Here is a 20,469-nt window from a genome sequence, read left to right on the forward strand (position 1 = left end):
CCCCCCCCCCCCCCCCCCCCCCCCCCCCCCCCCCCCCCCCCCCCCCCCCCCCCCCCCCCCCGAGGTTGTTTGTGTGTGTTGCAAGGTTTACGTTGAGACAAAGGCGCGAACCTTGTTGAGCTCTGTGATTTGACTGTGATTAGATGATGGCATTTGATCTCCAGGGCTCTTTGGTGGCAGGCAGCCTTCCATTCCGTTACTCGTAGTGCCAAGGTACATGTACCTACCCGTACCAACCACAGGCCATCCATTGTTCGGGCCATCTATGTCCCGCAAGCACTTAGTGGGCAACGCCGGGGATACTACAGGCGCCTGCTGTGGGCGTGTGCGACAGCAGGTACCCAGCAGGTCGAGCTCTATGCTGAAACTGTTGAGCCTTCACTGTTGCCTTATTAATACAGCGCTGTACCTGCTCTGTACTAATAGAGGTACTAAGCGCTTGGCCTTATCTTTACCTGTACATGTACCTTTGCTTCCGTTTGATGTTATTTGATCACTCAATTCTGCCTCTCAATGATGATTTGAAGGGTGAATTCTAAAGTTAGATTAGTAGATACAGAGAATGTCAACAACATATTGGCTTATTCACCACATGGTATTGGTAGATTGATGTACCCGGGCACTCAGGTAGACTGGATCCATGTACATGGAGAGAGAGTATCTTGAACTGCGGCGTAAAGCAAAAAGAGAAAGACTTCGCAAAACTCCACGGTCTACACATCTGGTACCACAATTGTATCATCATCGGCTCCATCAGGGCTTCAGTGGACGCAACTATATTCAGCCCAGACGTCAGCCTAGAATTCTATAACGAGGCCATAGCCCTAGTTGACAGGAAGCATCAGTACAGTTGATCATCATCTAAATGACCTTCAGGGAGCCATTGGGTCCCAGTATACCGAAAAATTAGAACTGGTGTCCAGATATGGGCACTCCAGCCATCATTTGCAGCCAGAAATATTTCTACTTTGACCACTCTTGCGGGCAATTATTATTTTGACAAGGGTCGAAGCGCATCTTGACGTGGATGCGGATGCAAGACAGTTTCGGGGTTTCCTAGTTTGTACGGATGTGGAAGACGGGCTGAGTGCGTCCGTCTCGTTCGAGCTAATTGCATCCAAATTCTACGGGCCATGTCCATGGCTTCAATGGACAAATTGCTGCCCAGATGACACTTGAGATGGCAGTCAACTTTGTCATCAGTTTAGGGAATCGCAAAATTGCAGCTTTTTGTCACCAGCCAGATCCCGTACTATGCACCAAAGACCTCGAAAGGCGGTGGTCTTGTTGGCCCGGCAATTCAAACCGAGGATCGAAAGCTTGGCTGGGGAGATGAGCCAAGCTTTCGATGAATAAAAAATCCAGAAAAGTGCGCACGAGGAACTCTCAGGTCCGGGGGAGGCATTTGCGTTTACCTGGACGCCTAATATACATCGAATCTCACTGACGGACATCTAAAGAGCTATTACCAATATGCGTGGTTGGTATAGAGTATGTATATTTATTATTGTATATACCTGGGCAGAAGGTACCTAAGTTTGGCATTCAATGCTCTAAGTGGATTAAATAGTAGCTACAAGATAATAGCTACTACCGAGTACATACTTGGTAGTATCTCTGGTAGATGAAAATAGCAATAGCTACCTCGGATAGACAGGAGTATCGAAAGCCGTCACTCATAGCAAAAGTATCAGCAACTATCGTAGATGGCGAAAATAGATATACTACCTTGAATAGAAGAAATAGCGGTAGATTTCCCAAGTAGAAACAAGCAGTTATGATAGCCACAATAGCCTCCTATTTTATCCAGTTGCTACGCGCCTCGTTACCGTCCTACGGACTGTTCCCAGCAGCGACAAAAAAAACAATCTTTACCATCTTCGGTGGTGACTTCGAAAATCCTTACTCTATCCACTTAGTCAATTTTACCGTGGATTCAATGGATAATCATCTCAGGGTAACGCCGTTGGTCTCGTCGTTCACGATGCTGACACTGCCATCTTGGTGGACGTAATTAGAACAAGCCGTGGTTGAAGCGTCCAGGGATCGACGAGAGAGGATAAATTTATACCTCTTCCCCCGAGCGCTGTATAACGTCGATAGACCCTCCGTCTATGCCAACCTAAGAATAATCGACATCGATCATCTGGCCAAAGTCTGGACCACTAGCCACCAGACCGCGCGGATGCTGGGGATACCCAATAATCGGAGATGGATACCGAATATGTAGCCCTCTAATTAATTGAGTTCTTCTTAGGTAAAGGCATATGCCACCCTATGCAGAGAACGGAAAACGGTGAGCTTTTTTTTACAACCATATTTTTCTTTGGTTACGATATAGTGAACCAGTGCGTGCGAATTGCGGATACATGCCATCTTCATCAGGAATAAATTTCGTCTGCTTGATACCTACCTAGTCACAGGTATATTGCTATCTCTTTCTAGTTGAGGTCGTATCGCTACTTTCCTTACATGCTCTACTTGTCCATATTTGCATCTTCCAGAGACAACCATTGCTATACCTGCCTAGATGATGATGAAAATCGACCCCCCCAAACTGGCCATGTCAGTCTTAAGTGACTCTAAGCTTATCCAGAAAGTGAGATCCTCGAATAAAGACAAAGATGAACTAAAATATATTCCAATGTTTTTTCCCTCTCGAATTATCCTCCGGCCAAGGCCGGAGAACTTCTTTTCTCGTGCGAATCTCTTCGTGTACCCCATCCTCCAGTCTTCGAATGATGCCGTCTGTAATGGCACCTTCACCAGACCATTCAGGATATCTCTCGGTATCCACCCACGTGGAACTTGGGCCTCTCAGTTCTTCATCACCCCAGCCCATACTTTGAGCGTTATGAAGAATAGACGGGCCGTAGAGGCCACCGTCTCCAAGATTTCGCGTGGAAAGGATTGGATCTGGCTGATGTCCCAAGGCGGCAATCTCTCGCTTGTCCATGCTCATGATAAAGTCCACCGCAGTTTCAAGTGTCACTTGAACCACAGCCTCACCATTATTGGTGCGCTGAACGACATTTGTAATTTTGTCAGCGATAGGCTCAAACGAAATGGGAGCGCTAAGGCCTTCTTCTGTTCCAGTTCGAACCAGGAGAACGGGGAATTGACGGATGTCAAGATCTTCATGATTGTATTCTTCGAGCCGCATGATGATCATGATGGCTCGGAATAGAGGCCGGAGGAGGAAAAACTCTTGATCACGGACGATTTGATCAATGCATGTGTACTTGTAAAGGCCCCATTTCTTCGGACCCTTGGGAGGTATTGGCTGCAAGGGATAAGGCGGCTCAAGGTCTTTGACTGCATCTCGAGCCTCTTGTGCTCTTGCACAGATTGCCGCATGGACTGGGATGGCGAGATCGACCAATGGGCCTGGCTGGAGATCGTCGGGAAGTAGTTCCGGGAGGAAAGTCTTTGCGAGGAATTGCAAGTATTCAATCTCGCTCTTATAAGGAACAAACCACTTATGGTAAAGATAGTTGTGCAGCACTTCCACAAACAGAGGTAGATAAATTGTGCGCTTCGCCGAGAAAATATATAAAGGCACAGCTTTGTTACAGCAATCGTTGGCTTCTTGAAGTGTCATCTCGGCGGTCAGAAACGCAAGATCGGAAATGTTTGGTTGGTAGATCCAACGAGGATCCGTCGAACGCCCATGTATCAGCGTACGATGCTTTGACTCATGGCGGCTGCGCAGATAGTGTAGAATCACATGCTGTGGACTAGGCGCCTTGGGCGCCTTGCCAAATTCATACACCATTTTCGATATAACGGTCGAGCGGCTTGTAATAGACCAAAAGGGGTAGAATAAGGGTTAAAGGATGCAATATTTAAGCAAAGTCATGTTCAATGGAGATTGGCATTTCCTTGCTGATGGGGGAAAGCTGCTTTTATATCTGTGTAATATGTGGCTGTTGTGAATCACATGGGCACCCTTGGAGAAAAAAGTTTTTAAATCAGCCTGAGGCACTTGAACTATGATACGCCACGTCGATTTCTGTGTAAACTTAGACGGAGTCATACTTATAGCCACCTCCAATATAATTTGGCTTGTTAGAGTATAGGCCGCCATAGATGGTGAATAAAGTTCCAATTGAATTTTCAATCCCGACGAAGTATTGAGTGGCTGCATAGGTACCATCGGCATTTGCCAGGCCACGGCGTCAATTTGCTGATGAAAAGATAACTTTGTTGTTGGCATATAATAAGTTCAAACTACGCTTTGTAGCCTGAACAGTATTCCACAAAGAGGTTGTCTCGTTACTAGTAGCTGCATGAATACGGGATGGAATCCCTGCTTAAACTATCTCGAATTGCTTCAGTTGAACTAACCGGCCAGAATAAATACAAACTAGTCTAGAAAAATGGGAACGAAAACAGGTGCGGTATTAAAGGCAGCTAGATATGATGGAGTGTGATGATTCCTATTTTTTTCCCGACCCGTGGTCAATCACTACATGCACTTTGATGTATCGAAAAAGTTAACACCATAGGTGCTCGCCATCACCCCTTCTACTTCTTCAGTAAATAGATTAGCCTGCTCGGCCATATTATGAATAAGGCAGTTGTCCTTGTGATTTGTGATGTGGCATTTACATCGCGAGATAATCAGTACTTCGTAACAGAAGATAGCATAGCTTGCGGCCTTTGTGAATTCCCAACTACACCAGAGACTTCCAGGGAGATTGAACAGTAGTTAGTAAGGATACTGCCTCATATAGACAAGATTATTAATGGTTCCTCCAAATAAATGGAAGATTCGACAGCTATTTCTGATCAGATGGATAATGCGACTTTACTAAAGTATAAATGAGAAGTAATAGATGGATCAAGTCGAAAAAAGCAGCTGCAACAGCTTGCGGTTACTCTGTCCATCTCTTTAGTAAAATAGCGTAAATTAATTCTCTCAGGAGCTTGTTCGTATCGCATGTATGGCATTGTTAATGTTATGTACATTGCGACACGGTGTTTCATCATACGCCGTAAGCAGCGTGTCTCGGTAGGAAATAAACATGGATGTCTCGCAGCCTAGATGGGTTCGTCTTTCCTACATCATTCGATGTACCTTGGTATTCCCATTTATAGTTGCCGGGTTACTACATCATGGCCACTTGAGAAAGGAAAGAGTAGTGGGAAGGATGATGTTTATCATATAGCCCGTCCATATCCAGTCACGTCTTGCTTCTCAAGTGGTTGATCCTCTACGATTCTGCGTCTCTGCTTTGTCTCTTGTGTGTCCTTTTTGTGTCCTTTTTGTGTCCTTTTTGTGTCCTTTTTGTGTCCTTTTTGTGTCCTTTTTGTGTCCTTTTTGTGTCCCTTTTGTACCTGTTTCTGGAAATAAGGTCTCCTGAATAATTGAAGAGCCTTGCGGCCAAGGGCCGAACTATTTTCGAAGAACTGGGACAAGCGATCGACGAGAGAGGACAAATATATACTCCTTTCCCCGAGATCGCCCCCCGCTATTTCACTTTAATAGACCCTCCGTACATGCCCCAGCTTCCACCGGGCTTGAAGAAGATCTTTGACAGGAATGGACAGCCGTTGGATCGATATCAGCGTCAGCATCTAGGGTGATGAATGTTAATGGTGGCTCAACCATGGAACGACTGGAGGCGATTTGGAGAGTTAGCATCGTGAACAACGAGACCAACACTGTTATCGATGCGATTGATCATCGAATCCACGGCAAGAATGGCCATAGCGAAAGATATTTTGAACTCACCACTGAAGATGGCGATGATTTTTTTGCGCTGCTGGGAACGGTCCATAGGAAAGGACCGGCACGTATGCTGGCCGGACATCCGAAATATTTCGGAGGGAAGAAGATGGTTCGGGTCAGGGTATATCCCGAAGGATCACCCAACCTTTGCTGGTTTCTCGAGAAGCAGAAGCCGAAGCACGACGGGCCCCTGTCTCGCAAGGCTAAGCGAGCTCCGCCTTAAGCAATACGGTCTGCCGATATGAAGATTGGACGTTGAAGTCGCGAGGCCCGACGTTAGGACGGCTCCTTCAACGCTCCTCTCTGATGATATAACGACCGGTTCCCCTCGACGGAGGGACACCCATCCGAGTTCGCGCGTCTGTGCTCCTGTGGGAGGGAGCAACCGCGTTGGGTGACCAGTACCCTTTAGCATCATCGCCTCATATTACTTTTGAGGTCCCATCGATGAAAGTCCAATACACACGACTTTGGACTTCGGTTCATGCAAAGGGGAAGCTAATTCACGAACTCACCAATGAGAAAACAAACATGGCCAATCAAATCATTATCCTACATAAGCCGGGAAAGGCTTGTCGAATTGTCCGAAGCAGTCTTAGCTACAACACTCATATCCTGTCTCGTTGAAACAACCAACGACAAGATATGTCCTTTCACCAAACCATCGATACGGCTTCATGTTATCACGCCAACCACATGCCTACCATGGATTTGGCTTCCGTGGGCTTCAAAGGATTGGTGATGTCTAACGCAGACGGAAGGCGGACTCCTGTCACTCGATTTGCTATCTTGAAGGTCACCTGTGAGGGACTCACCAGGGAGGTATGGGCAGTGGTTAAACCAACCCAAGAACATGGACCGGAGGTCGTGACCCTTCTGTTGGGATTACCCTGGTTGTTCGATATGGCGGCCGTGTTTGACATTCGCAATGGAACCTTGGAACTGGGACTGGTATCTGAGGGTGAGGCCCGCCGGGTGGTACAGGGACCTATCATGACATCTATGCGTCGACAGAAGATAATGTTGGCCCCAGACTCCCCGGAGATACTGAAACAATACACGCGACCAAGCTGGAGAAATCTTCCTGGATATTCTCTGTCTTCCAGCTAGTACTGTTGAATTTCCTCAGCGTCAACTGGATAAGAATTTGTGCCGTACTTTATCTTCGAAAACGAAAAACCCAACCATGAAGCTGTCTCAACCTTGAGCTTCTTTACTGGGTGTCTTAAGTGATCCGAGGAGCTTCTTTTCTGAGCGATTAGCATTGGATGCCTGCTCCGGCCTCCGGAATAGCAGACGACTTCAATCAAAAGGGCGGCTATTGTTCATCCTGACTACATGCTGAGTTCCACTCATAAAGTTAGCATCTCTTTAATGGCTGAGCAATGAGTGTGTTATCAATCCTTGGGAAAAGTTAGCACGAGCAAATATTGGTTCTGAGACGTAAGGCCCGAAGAGGCCTTTGTGCTTCCTTGCAGAGGCGAGAAGCATTTTCTGGTCACAACCAAAGGCCTTCAACAAGTATCAAGGTCGCGAAAAGATCTCTTTATCGGGGCTTAACTAAAGTCAAATATGAATGGGCGAAAAACACCACAGATTTGCAAACCCTTCTTAGAGCTAAGTTTCTTTCCTCCGATCTCAGAAGTATTCATTCCTCAACTAGCTCGCTAAACTCCTTTCTTGCAGTCTCTACAAGGCATGGGTTTGTTAGCAAGCGAATTGTTAACATTGCCATCCCCTTTCCGCATTTTATCGCGGCTTCATGGGCACTGTCGCTTCCTGCATGGTCTGCAAATCGTGGATGGTGTAGCGATACACCTTGGTCTGTAGGGATAGGGAATGCTCCGTGAAAACTTGGGACTTTGTAAGAAACACTGCCTGTTATCAGTTAGTTCCACAATAAACTTATAGATGGTATGGAGGCTATGTCACCCATGTCAGTCGATGCAGTGTACGAGTTGTCATCCTTCATCAGGATCTTCTCCCCAATAAGCGACATATCATCGGAATACTGCTGGCATATTGCTTCGTTGACTCTTAAATCTTTATAAGTCGGGCCCCTTTTTGACAGAGTGAGTTATTGTACTAATATATCACAGACAACGGATGAAACATACGGAATAATGCTATACTCGCAGCCTGTGCTCAGGGCGGCAGCATTAAAGGACTGCTGCACTTTCTTCAAAAGCGTCTCGCTTCGTTTCGTTGATGGACTTCGGACAAGCCAGGTCATTCGAGTGTAGTTGGCGATAACATTAGGTGCCGTGCCTCCGTCGTTGATGACTCCGTGAACTCGTTCGTCTGGTCTCATCTGCTGCCGAAGCATAGAAATCCCGTTGTATGCCATGACTGCAGCGTCGAGTGCATTGACACCGTTCCATGGCTCACCCGCAGCGTGAGCAGATCGGCCACGAAACTCAACCTCGAACTTTTGCGAGGCAATGAACTTCAAGCCGGCGAGTCCATCATAGCCCTCTGCGAATTGGTGCGCCGCTAATGGATGGGCCATGATGGCAGCAGCAATGTCTTCGTCGTCGAAGGCGCCGGCTTCAATCAGTTTGACTTTTCCTCCTCCGCCTTCTTCCGCAGGCGTGCCCAAAATGCGTATCCTTCCCGGAAAGCTTTCTGATTGAAGCACTTTTGCGGCTCCAAGGAAAGCCGCCATCGAAGAAGTTGTGATCAAGTTGTGGCCACAAGCGTGACCAATATCAGGTAAAGCATCATACTCAACACATATGATCACGAGAGAGCCACCTGAGCCAATCTCGGCCATGAAAGATGTCTCCAAGCCATACGCTTGCTTGGTCACGGCATATCCATGTTTTTGTAGGAACGAAGATATTGTCTCTACAGCATAGAATTCCTGATAACCTAATTCCGGGTTATCATGGATGGCTTTATTGAGTGCTCGCAGGTCTTGGTCAGCGGCGTCGATGGCATCATGTGAGTTGCTGAGAAACCGCTTCACGATATCTTCAGCCATGAGATCACTGGATTTGGGATGGACCATATTGACTGTGGGAGGATTTTGTCAAAGATGTACTTTAGTATTAACAAGTTTGTGGATATGAGGTGAGAGGTAATGAAACGAGTACTGTGAGGTTTTTAGTTGTCAATTCATGGGATGCTTCTAGTTTATATAGAAAGCCGAGTCCCGAGGAGACTCCTCAACAGAGCCTGGCGCGTTTCAATCGGCTGACTTCAATATTGATGAACTTGTAGCCTTTGATATCATATAGCACCCTTGGCGAATGTCCTAACTGTTGGCAAATTTAGTAATATTTCGACCGGCTAGTTGGTAGTTGGCTATGCTTACTTTCTAGTAGAGAGTAGATCTTCCGACCGTCGGCAAGTTCAGGACCGACTTTTCTAGTTTACTCGGCAAATTCGCTTGTTATTCAAAATTCATGCTTTCTAACATTTGGATGATTAGGGGGGCAGGCGGAGAGTTGCTTGATGGACAATTGCTTCATTGGATCGGGCAGTAATGATTTTCTGGACTTTGTAGTAACCGCTGGGAAGTATTTGAAGCTTTAGCTATATACTCCACAAGCAATGAATAATTCACCACTTAGGAAAACAATTCTTGCCATAAAAGGTTCTTCCTTATTTATCACGACTTGTCTCTTTGTTCATCTCAAGGTCGGCGACATTGACTAATGTAACTAAAGATATGAGTAAATTTCTTGGATAAGATGATGAGCATTTACCGCTTATTGTGGGACTTGGGAGCTATGTTTATTATGCCTTTTGACATTAGCTCACTAGAATTTGCATATATAAGTGGCTCTAGAGGTGTTAGGCTGTCTGCGTCTATCAGAGATGTGGACATCTTCCCTGTCTCTGCAGCCCAGGCTCTGACTAGCAACCGCAGAGCACTCAAGCCCTACAGTGGGCAGATACGCCGACTGTAGACTGAGCTAGTGATGCATTATATGCAAAGGCTGGACTAGCTGAGGTTCTTGATGGGCCTCGTCCGTTTCTTAGAGGCTTCCGTAACGACTGAAATGGTTTGATGAACGCAATGAGAATGAGCCTGCACCAAGTTCTATTATAGCAACATCTAAACTAATACGTAAATGAATTGACGGAATGGCCTGAATTGTTCTTCAAATTTGACAATTTCGCAATATTCCCGAGCTGACTATCATATGTAACATAAATACCATGCTGCCTCCATTAGAGATTGTCAACCACTGTAGAGAAAGCACCGGAAACCTCGAAGGGATAATACTCGATCTGTTAATCTTAACTTGTCGCTGCGATTCTCACAGAGGAAGATGGAAACAAACTTTAACCTTCTTATTCTAGAATTCGAATTGCCCGCTGATGAGATTCTCAATGCCTACGGCACATACGGCGATATTATTTCCCATTGTTTACACAAATGTTGGCGTTATGATCAAACTGCGTCATCAACCCTGAGAATTTTGAAACGGAGCGTCTTCGAAGAAGACGTGCTGCCTCCGTGGAACGAAATCCATGGTCTTCTTTTACTAGGAAGCAGTAAGAGGCATCTCCTCCAATAGCGCCGTGAGTACTAACGGGTTAGCTTCAAGGATACACAGCCTCTGATGACGACCCATGGGTGATATTTTTGATAAAAGCGGTCCAAATGGCATATATGATGAACATACCTATGATTGGGGTGTGTTATGGTCATCAAATAATTGCACGGGCTCTGGGTGGTAGGATATCGCGCAACCCAGCAGGGTGGGAACTCGGCGTTTGCAAAATGGACATGACATCCATGGGCCAAAAACTGTTCGGAAAGGATGCTCTTGTAGGTTATCTTTGGACATGAAATTACGCGAATTATACTAACGCCTTTGCCTATTTGTTAGATGGTTCACCAGATGCATAGAGATGCCGTGGTTGAAGTTCCTCCAAACATCGATGTCATTGCTTCAAGTTGTTCCTGCAAGCTTCAGATGATGTTCCAGCCAGGAAGAGTCCTCACGATCCAGGGACATCCAGAATTTGATTCAAGAATCTCGAAATCTTGGCTGGATCAAAGGTACAAGGAAGGCTTGGTGGAACAAGGGCTTTATGACTATGCGCTCGCAAAGCTCAATCTGAAGCATGATGGAATGGAAATACTGCAAGTGATGTGTAAATTTCTACTTGGAACAGCCATATAGCTTCTGCAACTATGGAGGCATTTCGTACTGGCTGGTTCTCGGACAAGCGGCGTAAGCTATCATACCCCAGTGGCGTCAAGATGGTCTTTAAGATGGGCGGGTCTCCGCGGAGTGATTTGGAGATGATTGCATGAGTGGTTCTGTCTCATTCTTGAGCCTCAGGAGAAAAAAAATACATATGGCATTTTCTATTCAATAGCATACGGAGAGATGTTTAATGTTGGTACCAGCAGAATCTGTCATCGGAAACATATTGCCCTCTTTTTTCTCATGAGAGGGACATTACAAGATAAGAATCCAAATTGCCAAGACAATAGTGAGATCTCTGTGAAGGAGGCTGAATTTGCCGACCGGCTAATTCAGCAGATTCAGCTCTTCTTCTCCCCCCGCAGATCGCCTTCTTCCGATGCTCATGGCCAATAGACTTGTATGCCTCCACGCCTTTCATCAACAGCGTTTCGGTCGGACGGCTGCGATTCTCATACCATCCCCAGCAAAAACCCCTCGCGAGATTTGAACCCGCGAGATTTTACCTTGTGCTTTTGCTTTTGCCGGCACAGTAAGCCCCAGGAATGCCGCAAGGGCGAGATCCTTCTGCAGCGGCTTCCGGCCGGCACTCACGACGGTCCGTCGCCGGTTGCTGGACATGCAGAGGCAAGAAAGTCAAATGCGATGAACAACAGCCTGTTTGCGGCAGATGTTGTCGATTGCACTTATTTTGCGACTATCAGCCAAGGCCAAGAAAGCCGTATGTTCGGGGAAGAGCAAAAGCACTTATACAGCAACCACAGGAAGAGTCAAGCCCTGCCCGGGGTGGGAGTGAGAGTGAGAGTCACGAAGCAGACGCTCGACCTTCCGAGGAAGAGACCAACTCCTCACAAGTAATCGTGCTCAACATGAGTACAGATGATCTCTGTCACTACTCGCCGAGCCCTCCAAATGTCCCTGCTGCCTGTTCTTTGACACTGGGGCTTCAGGAGCGGGAAGCCATCCAGTACTTCCGGACCACGTTTTCCAGACATCAGCATACAAAAAACCCAAACTACAATGTCATCTCGGTCATTTACAATATTGCAACCAAGTCCGAACTCGCAATGCACATGGCCGTTTCGGTTGCGAGACGGGAAATGCTTTGTCTCCAAAACGATGGTCAAACTGATGTCAAGGACGACGATATCTCTATCCTGCACTATTCGGCAGCCCTGAGTCAATTGGCCGAGTTTGTAAATGGAGCTGACGCCGTCACTGGGCTTGATACCATCCTGGCCAGTATCTGGCTCATGTTGACCTATGAGCAGAAATTCGGCGATGGCAACGGTGTTGGCCTATCTAGTCATCTGAAAGGCCTTGCGACAATAGTACAGAGTGAGGCCAGGCAAGCCCTCACTCTTCCGGCAGACGCAAACCACCATATCCCTTCCTCTGCCAACACCATGGAACTCGATTCTTCTCAGAGACGCATGCACACCCTCTCTCTCTTTTCTGCGCGGATGCTGATTTGGATATCGCTCCTTGACGCTGGAGCTGCCTCTACTGGACTGGGAGGAGACTTTAACGAGTCGCTCCATGGCTTACTTGAAGAACATGCTCATATCTGCGACGGATGTGATTCTCGATTACAAACCAGTCTCTTCCGGAGCTACACTGAAGTAGCAAAGTACTCAAATCCATTGTTTTGCAGGGTATGGGGAGATGATTATCCGATACAGGAACTGATGGATGACATCAGCAACCACGACATATTCTTATTATATGGCTCCTGTTTTCAGGTCAGATATATGGCCTCCAGATTGGATAGCCTGAGGAAGCAGGTTTCAACCGCCGCCGAGCAATGTGAAGACGTCATTGAGCTGGCCTTTCGGGAGATAGCTGAAACATACACCGAGACGTTCTTACTGGCGAGCAAAATAACCGTCGAGACGGATAACAGTCTCCGCGTTATTAAGAACCTTCGCTTCATTGTCCCTCACTACCATGCGGCGATAATTTACTACGTAAGATGTGCGGATCCTCGACGATCATTTCCGGACAGGCGGATGTCGTCGTTGAAGATGATTATGAAATTAGCATACCAAGCTTTCAAACTCGAGGGGGACGAGGCCATGCTGCGGATCGCTTGGCCACTCTTCATAGCGATACTCGAAACCGATGATCTCCTCCACAGGGAGTGGTTGATTGCTCGGCTACGAGCGCTCGGGAAATTCGGCAAGAATTACTCAAGGGCAGCGGTTTTTGTCGAGTCTTTCGTTGCGGAAGAAGAACGCAAAGGGGAACGCTTAGATTTCCAGGCTTATTTGACATCAGGAGGTTTCGAACAGTTCTCGATATGACTTGACAACAGCGGTTCAGACCCTTGAATTTCCAAGCTAGTTGTTTCGTGGGGTAATGGCGCGCGACTTTACCCCAGACTGGTCCCTTGGAATCTCGCGGGGGAAGCAAATGGTCGGCAAATTCGGTGGAGTTGGGCGATGCTGACGAGGAGATGGCAGACGCCACAACACTTAAGCATGCTAGTATAGAGCCCACTCTAAGCTAAACAAATCATAGCCGTACTGAAGAAACCGCCGTATAGCCTTTAAAGAGCGAGGGGTTAATATTGATGGCTTAGTTATTCAGATACTGGACGGTCCTGTGGGCACATCTATATAAGTTCCATTTTGGCCACTGTGAACATGCCGATGCAACACCTCTCACCTCGGAATCAGAAGAAATGACAGACATCATGCACATGACAGAAACGAAAGACAGCACAAGCAATAATGGGGCTGACGTTGAGAAGCATGAGGTCGTGGCTGATGTTGGGAAGCACGAGACCGTTGGCGGCCATGATGGAGATGAAGCAATGGCAGCATTTCAAGACGGCCAGACTGTGGACGTTGACGAAGATACCAACAGACGGCTACTTCGCAAAATTGACCGGCATATCTTACCTATAATGTGCGCGGTATATTGCATGAACTACCTGGACAAAACAACCCTTTCATACGCCAGCATCATGGGACTGAAGGAGGACATCCACCTGGTAGGAGACAATTACCAGTGGCTGGCGTCGCTCTTCTACTTCGGGTACCTTGTCTGGGAATGGCCTACAGTCCGTCTGCTGCAGAGATTGCCAATCGCCAAATACTCGGGGTTCTGTGTCATCTGCTGGGGCGTGACTCTTGCCCTATTCGCAGTTGTGCACGATTTCAAGGGCGCCGCCATCGTTCGATTCCTCCTCGGAGCTTTTGAGTCGGCGGTGACTCCAGGTTGGGCTCTCATCACATCCCAATGGTACAAAAGGTCTGAACAGGGGTCCAGAACGGGATTGTGGTTCAGTTTCAATGGCTTTGCTCAGATCTTTGGCGGTGTCATCGCCTACGGCATCGCTGTTGGTGGCGAGAAGGACATCTATACTATTCAACCTTGGAGGATCCTCTTCATCCTCACAGGGTCACTCACTTTTGTTCTTGGTATCGTCTTTCTTATCGTCGTACCGGACAATCAACTCAAGTCGAGATGGCTTAGTGAGACTGACCGAGTTCTCGCCGTGGCAAGGGTCAGAGTCAACCAGCAGGGAATCGGCAACAAGCATTTCAAGACGTATCAATTCAAAGAGGCCCTTATGGACCCGCTGGCCTGGGCATTTGCTTTCTATAGCATTGCTTCCAACATACCAAATGGGGGCATCAGCAACTTCTTCAGTCAGCTCGTAAGTGGCATCAAGGGGATGTACGGCTCAATCTTTGACTAATGTGACTAGATTGTTTCGTTTGGCTACAGTCCTTCGCAATCTCTGCTTCTTGGCACCCCCGCTGGTGCCGTTCAAGTTGTCAGCTTGTTACTCAGTGGTTGGTATGGCGATAAATACAAAAATCGACTCCTGGTATCACTTGGTGGACTGAGTTTGGCAGTACTTGGAGCCATCCTGCTCGTTGCGTTGCCAGATGCTGCAAAGGCGGGTAAGCTTGTCGGTTACTACCTGACTCTGGCTGGGACGACGCCATTCGTGGCACTATTGAGTCTTATTTCTTCTAATATTGCCGGATACACCAAGAAGACCACTGTGGCTGCCATGTATCTGATCTTCTATTGTGCCGGCAACATCATTGGTACGTATGCTCCTCCAAAACTTGCATGGTAACAGTCCAACTGACCAATTGAGATGCAAGGCCCTCAAACCTTTCGCCCGGCGGATGCACCTGGTTTCATCCCGGCTAAAGTCACCATTCTTGTCTGCTATATTCTTTGCATGATAGACGTCGTCTTTATTTGGTGGTACTGTAGATGGATGAATCAAAAGAAGGCCGCCCTGAGAGCGGAACCCGGATACGTAACTCAAGAGAATTCTGAGTAAGTGTAGCGCCCTTGTATCTGAGAGATGATATCCTGACTGATTATTGCATAGGTGGTTGGATTTTACGGACAAGGAGAATCCTGAATTTACCTATACTCTATGAATGAGCTACTGTTTTATCAAGCCCATTGGGGTAAATCTCCGAGTCTGCTTGATTGAGGAGTTAGATGGGCTCAGAAGTTTGCCGTCGGGTGGCATGGTAGCGTGGGCAGATATATAACGATTACTTGATCAAGGAACGATAATAAAGAAGATTTAAATTGTATCCCCTCATAAAGATTGGTATGCGTCTTCTCATATCAATGGAAGAGAATACTTGGATTAGAAAGGTTCTTCACTCCCAAAAGTCTACCGTGAGTTCCAGCTTCTGTCTCGGTACTTGAAAGCCTGTTCTAGATCAGAAGCCAAGTGCATGTCTGTAGACGTCTCGCTGCTGGTCTCCCATAAAAAAGATGTACCACAGACACTGATTGTTCGATAATTCGATTCAGTGACATTATATGATTATACTGTAAAACCCAAATTAGCTGCAGAGTAGTCGTCGGAAGCCTTTGGAAAACATTCCAGTCCAACACTATGGCGGATGTAGTTGAGCGAGATGAATGACCAACGCATCTAGATTTAGGGAGAAGTGGTAAACCACTTTAAAACAGATGCTGTACAAGAAAGCTGCGAAATTGGGACAACAAAAGAGAAGAGCGACGTCGGTTTGCTTGCAGTACAATCCTTCAAGGCTGTTGCTTTCTTTACCGGGTGTCCAAGATGATGCTTGAAGCTTCTTTCTTGAACAAGTGACGTTGAACGTCTAATTCAGCCTCCAGGATAACAAAAAGTCTTCAATCAAAAGAAGAGCTAGTTTCCCTCCTGACTGCATGTTGCGACTGGCACTCCAATGACTGCAAAGGCAGCATCTCCTCCCATTGGGCCGCCCCATTCCAGCTGATTTTAGGCAAAACAGCCCATCACTGTTCGATCACGGTCGATGTTTTTCCTCCGTACTCCTGGGGTAGGTGCATGATCAAAAAACATGCCGCCGAGACGACCCTGGCAGCCAACCTTTTGCTTGCATCTGCCCGAGTGCGATTATATCCAATTTAGCCGTTAGACGAGCTGCACCTCTGCCCCGTTTCAAACCCCGCGAATCACGGCTCGAGTCCCGTCTTTTTCTCCTAGATTGCTTCATCGGCACTAGGCCAATGGAGAGAAAGCCGTGTGGAATGCCGTCGTAGGCTGTTTTGTTGAAGAGTTGGGGTGCATGCAGCTTCGGACCGGGGGCACATGGCGTTATGGTTAATTGGAAGCATACGGGTTAAGTATATGTCATAATATATTGGGCATATGGTAATCGATGTAACATTGTGGCCCATGGATGCCTTGGGCACAATTTCTGCAAGACGGCAAAGATGGATCATTCGCCATTTCACCACGGGATATTGTAATCCTGTAGACGGCTATTCCTCGTGTTTCGTCACACTGCCTGTTGCGGTTTACCGTGTTACTTAGTCTCTGTGAATGAGAACCTCGTCAACAAGACCCTGTTGAAACATCGAATCGGTCGTATGTTCGGAACTTTTTTCCTTTTCTTGTTATTTCTTTCTTTAACCCCAGTGCCGGGGACGCCAAGACGAAATTAGCCGTGAGCCAGTAAATGAAACATGCCGCTTCTTCGTACATGTACCGGGACCTAGGGGTCCATTAGTCCACGGCTTGTGGCAAACTACATACATGTGATCTCGCTTGGTGTTGCTGGGACAGCAGCATCACCATGCCACGATGGGATCCCAAGGCGCAATATCTTTATGAAAGAGGATCATATTCAGGCGGGGTAAATTGCTCAATTGTCGACCATTCGGCTCTCCGGAAGCATGCCAGCATTCTGTTACAATTATCCGCAAACTGATTTATAAAGAGCGACGCCTCCTCTCGAAAACCGATAAAGAAAAGTCATCAATCAATCAGCTGGTAAAGTCCATCACAGCAAGAAACAAGAACAACAACTTGACACCATGGTTGCCTTTACTTCCCTTCTCGCTGGCTTCGCCGCCATTGCCGGAGTCCTGTCTGCTCCCACTGAATCCTCCGTTGAGGTGGAAAAGCGTCAGTCTATTGGACCTGGCACTGGCTATAACAATGGTTACTACTACTCTTACTGGAACGATGGCCATGCTGGCGTGACATACACCAACGGTGGTGGCGGTTCATTCACCGTCAACTGGTCCAACTCTGGCAACTTTGTCGGAGGCAAGGGATGGCAGCCGGGTACCAAGAACAAGTAAGCAGAAATTACAACCCATGTGTCAAATACTATCACAAGAAGCTAATATATATCTCCTTAGGGTTATCAACTTCTCCGGTAGCTACAACCCCAACGGAAACAGCTACCTGTCCATCTACGGCTGGTCTCGCAACCCTCTCATCGAGTACTACATCGTCGAGAGCTTTGGAACCTACAACCCATCCACCGGTGCCACCAAGCTGGGTGAGGTTACATCCGATGGCAGTGTCTATGACATCTACCGAACTCAGCGTGTTAACCAGCCCTCCATCATCGGAACCGCCACCTTTTACCAGTACTGGTCGGTCCGCCGCACCCACCGTTCCAGCGGCTCGGTCAACACGGCCAACCACTTCAACGCTTGGGCTTCTCACGGTCTCACTCTCGGCACCATGGACTACCAGATTGTTGCTGTGGAGGGATACTTTAGCTCTGGCTCTGCTTCCATCACTGTCAGCTAAATAGATTGATGTGACGACCGAAATTGGAATGACAAGTTTATGAAGAGCTCATGTTCTTTACTCTAGTTATATGGAGAAATCGTGGTGCTGAATTGGCTAGTCTCGATTCTGTATACGAGAAGATTGCACAAATAGACCTAGTCAAACAAGAAACGAAAATTATGACTTGATACAAGTACTTGCCACATTGACGTACTACTTAAGACTTGCTCAGCCAAGGTGTAACGTTTGTTTACAACAAGGACGAAATTATGCTTGGTAGTGGATAATACCTAAGCTGTTGCTTACAGAAGAGAGTAGGGATAATTTCGCATACAGAAAAAAGTAGGAATAGTATTGCTAGTAGTGAAGATTTTTCTTATATATAATCTATGATACAGAGTTAGCTGGCATAGTATATGGGATTAAGTTATGACTTGATAAAAGGACTTCCCACCTTGGTATACTAGACATGGAAGAGTCGCTCAGTCGAGACACGATATACCTTTTCATAATGAGGATGTAATTTAAAGTGGAAGTTAATATATTATGTGCTATTTTAGAGGCTGGAGTACGTCGATTGTTTAGCAAGGAAGTGTCTGGCACCATGTTAAACATCTGGTGAAGAATTTTACATTAGAGACAGCAGCTCGGAGCCTCATATACTTGCAAGCAAACCATAGTACATGATCTTTTTGCATTTGAAGTCGTGTTCATTAAATCAATCATCCCTTGACGGCTACATGAGCGTCACAGTATGATGCTACTGGTTGTGGATTATTAACAAAAGAGGTGTATATTATACACTATTCTTTACGCAGGGTCTATGACAAACTGTATAAAAGACGGCCACGCACTTGTAAATGTAGATGTTGCCTCCTTCTTAGATTTAATCTCAGCTGATATATATGTAGCTATATTACTACGTCTTTCTAGTTGAGGTGGCATTATTACATTCCCTACCTATGTTGAGAATGACGTGTAGATCCACTTGATTCTCCTTACGCAGCAAGTAATAGTAATAAGAAGGCCGGACTTATTCTGTGGTAGGGACCTCTGTTGCGACCATAAGAGGATCGGATGGTAACAAGTTTTAGTCTACTTTACACTTAATGAGACAAGAGACGCTGATGCAAGTCATCAAGGAGCTTCTTATTTTGGGTCGCAACGTACTGCTGCTCGGGGCCAAAACTCTCGGGAGGGTCGATTCCATTGATCTGCCAGAGCGCCGCTGGTCCTTCTATCACGACATACTCGAAGTGTATATCGTCACGCACGTAGGGCTCCGTGACGCGGTTGACGGCTTCTTTAAACTTGGATGGCCCTTCCAAGTCCACTCCATCCCAATTTCGAGCAACGTGAATGATTTCGATCCAAATTACACGAGACGCCTCCTTGCCTGCAACATAGCGAAGGCTTTGTTGGATAGGGAAGAAAAAGACATTCACATAGTAGTCAGGAAGGCCGGCTGAGACATATAGGTCCGTGACAGCTTGCGTCATTGACTGTTTTCAGAGCCTGATTTAAACAGGTCTTCGTTATGGTACACTTTCCAGAGAGGCATAATGATTGCTTGTAAAAAAGGACTATAATAAGCACGCGGGAAAAGCGAGGATGGAATAATCAAAATGTTGTTCTAAATGAATCTATTAAAAATCAGTGCCTAATTATAAGGTAGGCGGGAGATTAAATTGTTTTATAAATAGTGTTTATAGATGAGTTGGATCATCTTTACAAAAGTTCATCCGGCGGACATGCTATCTGATGATCAATGCTTAGGCAGAATGTTTATTTATATCTTTTGTACATTAACTCCCTAGGTACTCCGCAATTACATCGCAAGAAAATGCAGGCTCCTCACATCCCAGTCTGTTGCAGCGTGAAGCGTATTGGCTTGGGTTTGGCGCTCTAATAAATGCCCAACTTCAGGCAATTTTATTCATAGTTCCCGTATCTTTACACCACAACTAGTGACATTATTATGGCCTGTGAGGCTTTTCGATTTCTTCACTTGACTATATATGTGAGGTTGGTATATTGCTATCTCTGATAAATAATGGGCGAAAGCTGGAGAGGCTCACTGGCCAATTTTGCGAGGTTATACAGTAATAACAGGAGAGTACTTTGTAAGAAGTGGTTTTACTTTTAACAGTAATAGACCACAACCTACTCAGCCAGTTCACCCGTAGTGGGAGCCAAATATAAAACAATTCTCCAATCATTAAGTAATCATTAGCACCCTTGATTATTAAATAACCTCTACTTTATTTTCTGCAGCCATCTGTGATACTATTATGCTGTCAGCACTTCCAATCAGTAATCATTATCCTTGATCACTAAACACCTCTATTCGCCAGCAGGGCAATTGTGTAGTTCCCTGGTTCAGGTCCAATCCGGGTAGGAATTGGACCACTCCTTTTCTACCTATATATATAGGTAGGCATTTGCTCTTAGCTACATGTACTTACAAGTCACCAAGTCAAGTATAAATCAAAAGGACATATACTCTCTTTGTATACTGCTCTAGGCCAAAAAAAATATAA

The 20,469-nt window shown here is 46.4% G+C and overlaps 6 protein-coding genes across 6 annotated transcripts; 3 read left to right on the forward strand and 3 right to left on the reverse strand.

Moving 5' to 3' along the window:
* Window positions 1-2,629: 2,629 nt before the first annotated feature.
* Window positions 2,630-3,775, reverse strand: Triagg1_7776 (uncharacterized protein; the record flags this gene model as incomplete). Its single annotated transcript, XM_062902548.1, has 1 exon — window positions 2,630-3,775. The coding sequence occupies one exon, from the start codon at window positions 3,773-3,775 to the stop codon at window positions 2,630-2,632; it is 1,146 nt and encodes a 381-aa protein (XP_062753362.1).
* Window positions 3,776-7,483: 3,708 nt separating this feature from the next.
* On the reverse strand, window positions 7,484-8,744 carry Triagg1_7777 (uncharacterized protein; the record flags this gene model as incomplete). Its single annotated transcript, XM_062902549.1, has 3 exons — window positions 7,484-7,608; window positions 7,667-7,794; window positions 7,852-8,744. 3 exons carry the CDS (start codon window positions 8,742-8,744, stop codon window positions 7,484-7,486), a joined length of 1,146 nt encoding a protein of 381 aa, XP_062753363.1.
* Window positions 8,745-11,771: 3,027 nt separating this feature from the next.
* Triagg1_7778 (transcriptional regulator family: Fungal Specific TF) lies at window positions 11,772-13,205 on the forward strand (the record flags this gene model as incomplete). Its single annotated transcript, XM_062902551.1, has 1 exon — window positions 11,772-13,205. The coding sequence occupies one exon, from the start codon at window positions 11,772-11,774 to the stop codon at window positions 13,203-13,205; it is 1,434 nt and encodes a 477-aa protein (XP_062753364.1).
* Window positions 13,206-13,585: 380 nt separating this feature from the next.
* Window positions 13,586-15,314, forward strand: Triagg1_7779 (uncharacterized protein; the record flags this gene model as incomplete). Its single annotated transcript, XM_062902552.1, has 4 exons — window positions 13,586-14,566; window positions 14,618-14,966; window positions 15,027-15,207; window positions 15,263-15,314. 4 exons carry the CDS (start codon window positions 13,586-13,588, stop codon window positions 15,312-15,314), a joined length of 1,563 nt encoding a protein of 520 aa, XP_062753365.1.
* Window positions 15,315-17,217: 1,903 nt separating this feature from the next.
* Window positions 17,218-17,947, forward strand: Triagg1_7780 (CAZyme family GH11; the record flags this gene model as incomplete). Its single annotated transcript, XM_062902553.1, has 2 exons — window positions 17,218-17,483; window positions 17,548-17,947. The coding sequence occupies 2 exons, from the start codon at window positions 17,218-17,220 to the stop codon at window positions 17,945-17,947; spliced, it is 666 nt and encodes a 221-aa protein (XP_062753366.1).
* Window positions 17,948-19,035: 1,088 nt separating this feature from the next.
* Triagg1_7781 (uncharacterized protein) lies at window positions 19,036-19,428 on the reverse strand (the record flags this gene model as incomplete). Its single annotated transcript, XM_062902554.1, has 1 exon — window positions 19,036-19,428. The coding sequence occupies one exon, from the start codon at window positions 19,426-19,428 to the stop codon at window positions 19,036-19,038; it is 393 nt and encodes a 130-aa protein (XP_062753367.1).
* Between the last annotated feature and the right edge of the window lie 1,041 nt (window positions 19,429-20,469).

Source organism: Trichoderma aggressivum (genome assembly GCF_033847375.1).
Source record: "Trichoderma aggressivum f. europaeum strain CBS 100526 chromosome Unknown scaffold_035, whole genome shotgun sequence".
NCBI lineage: Eukaryota > Fungi > Ascomycota > Sordariomycetes > Hypocreales > Hypocreaceae > Trichoderma > Trichoderma aggressivum.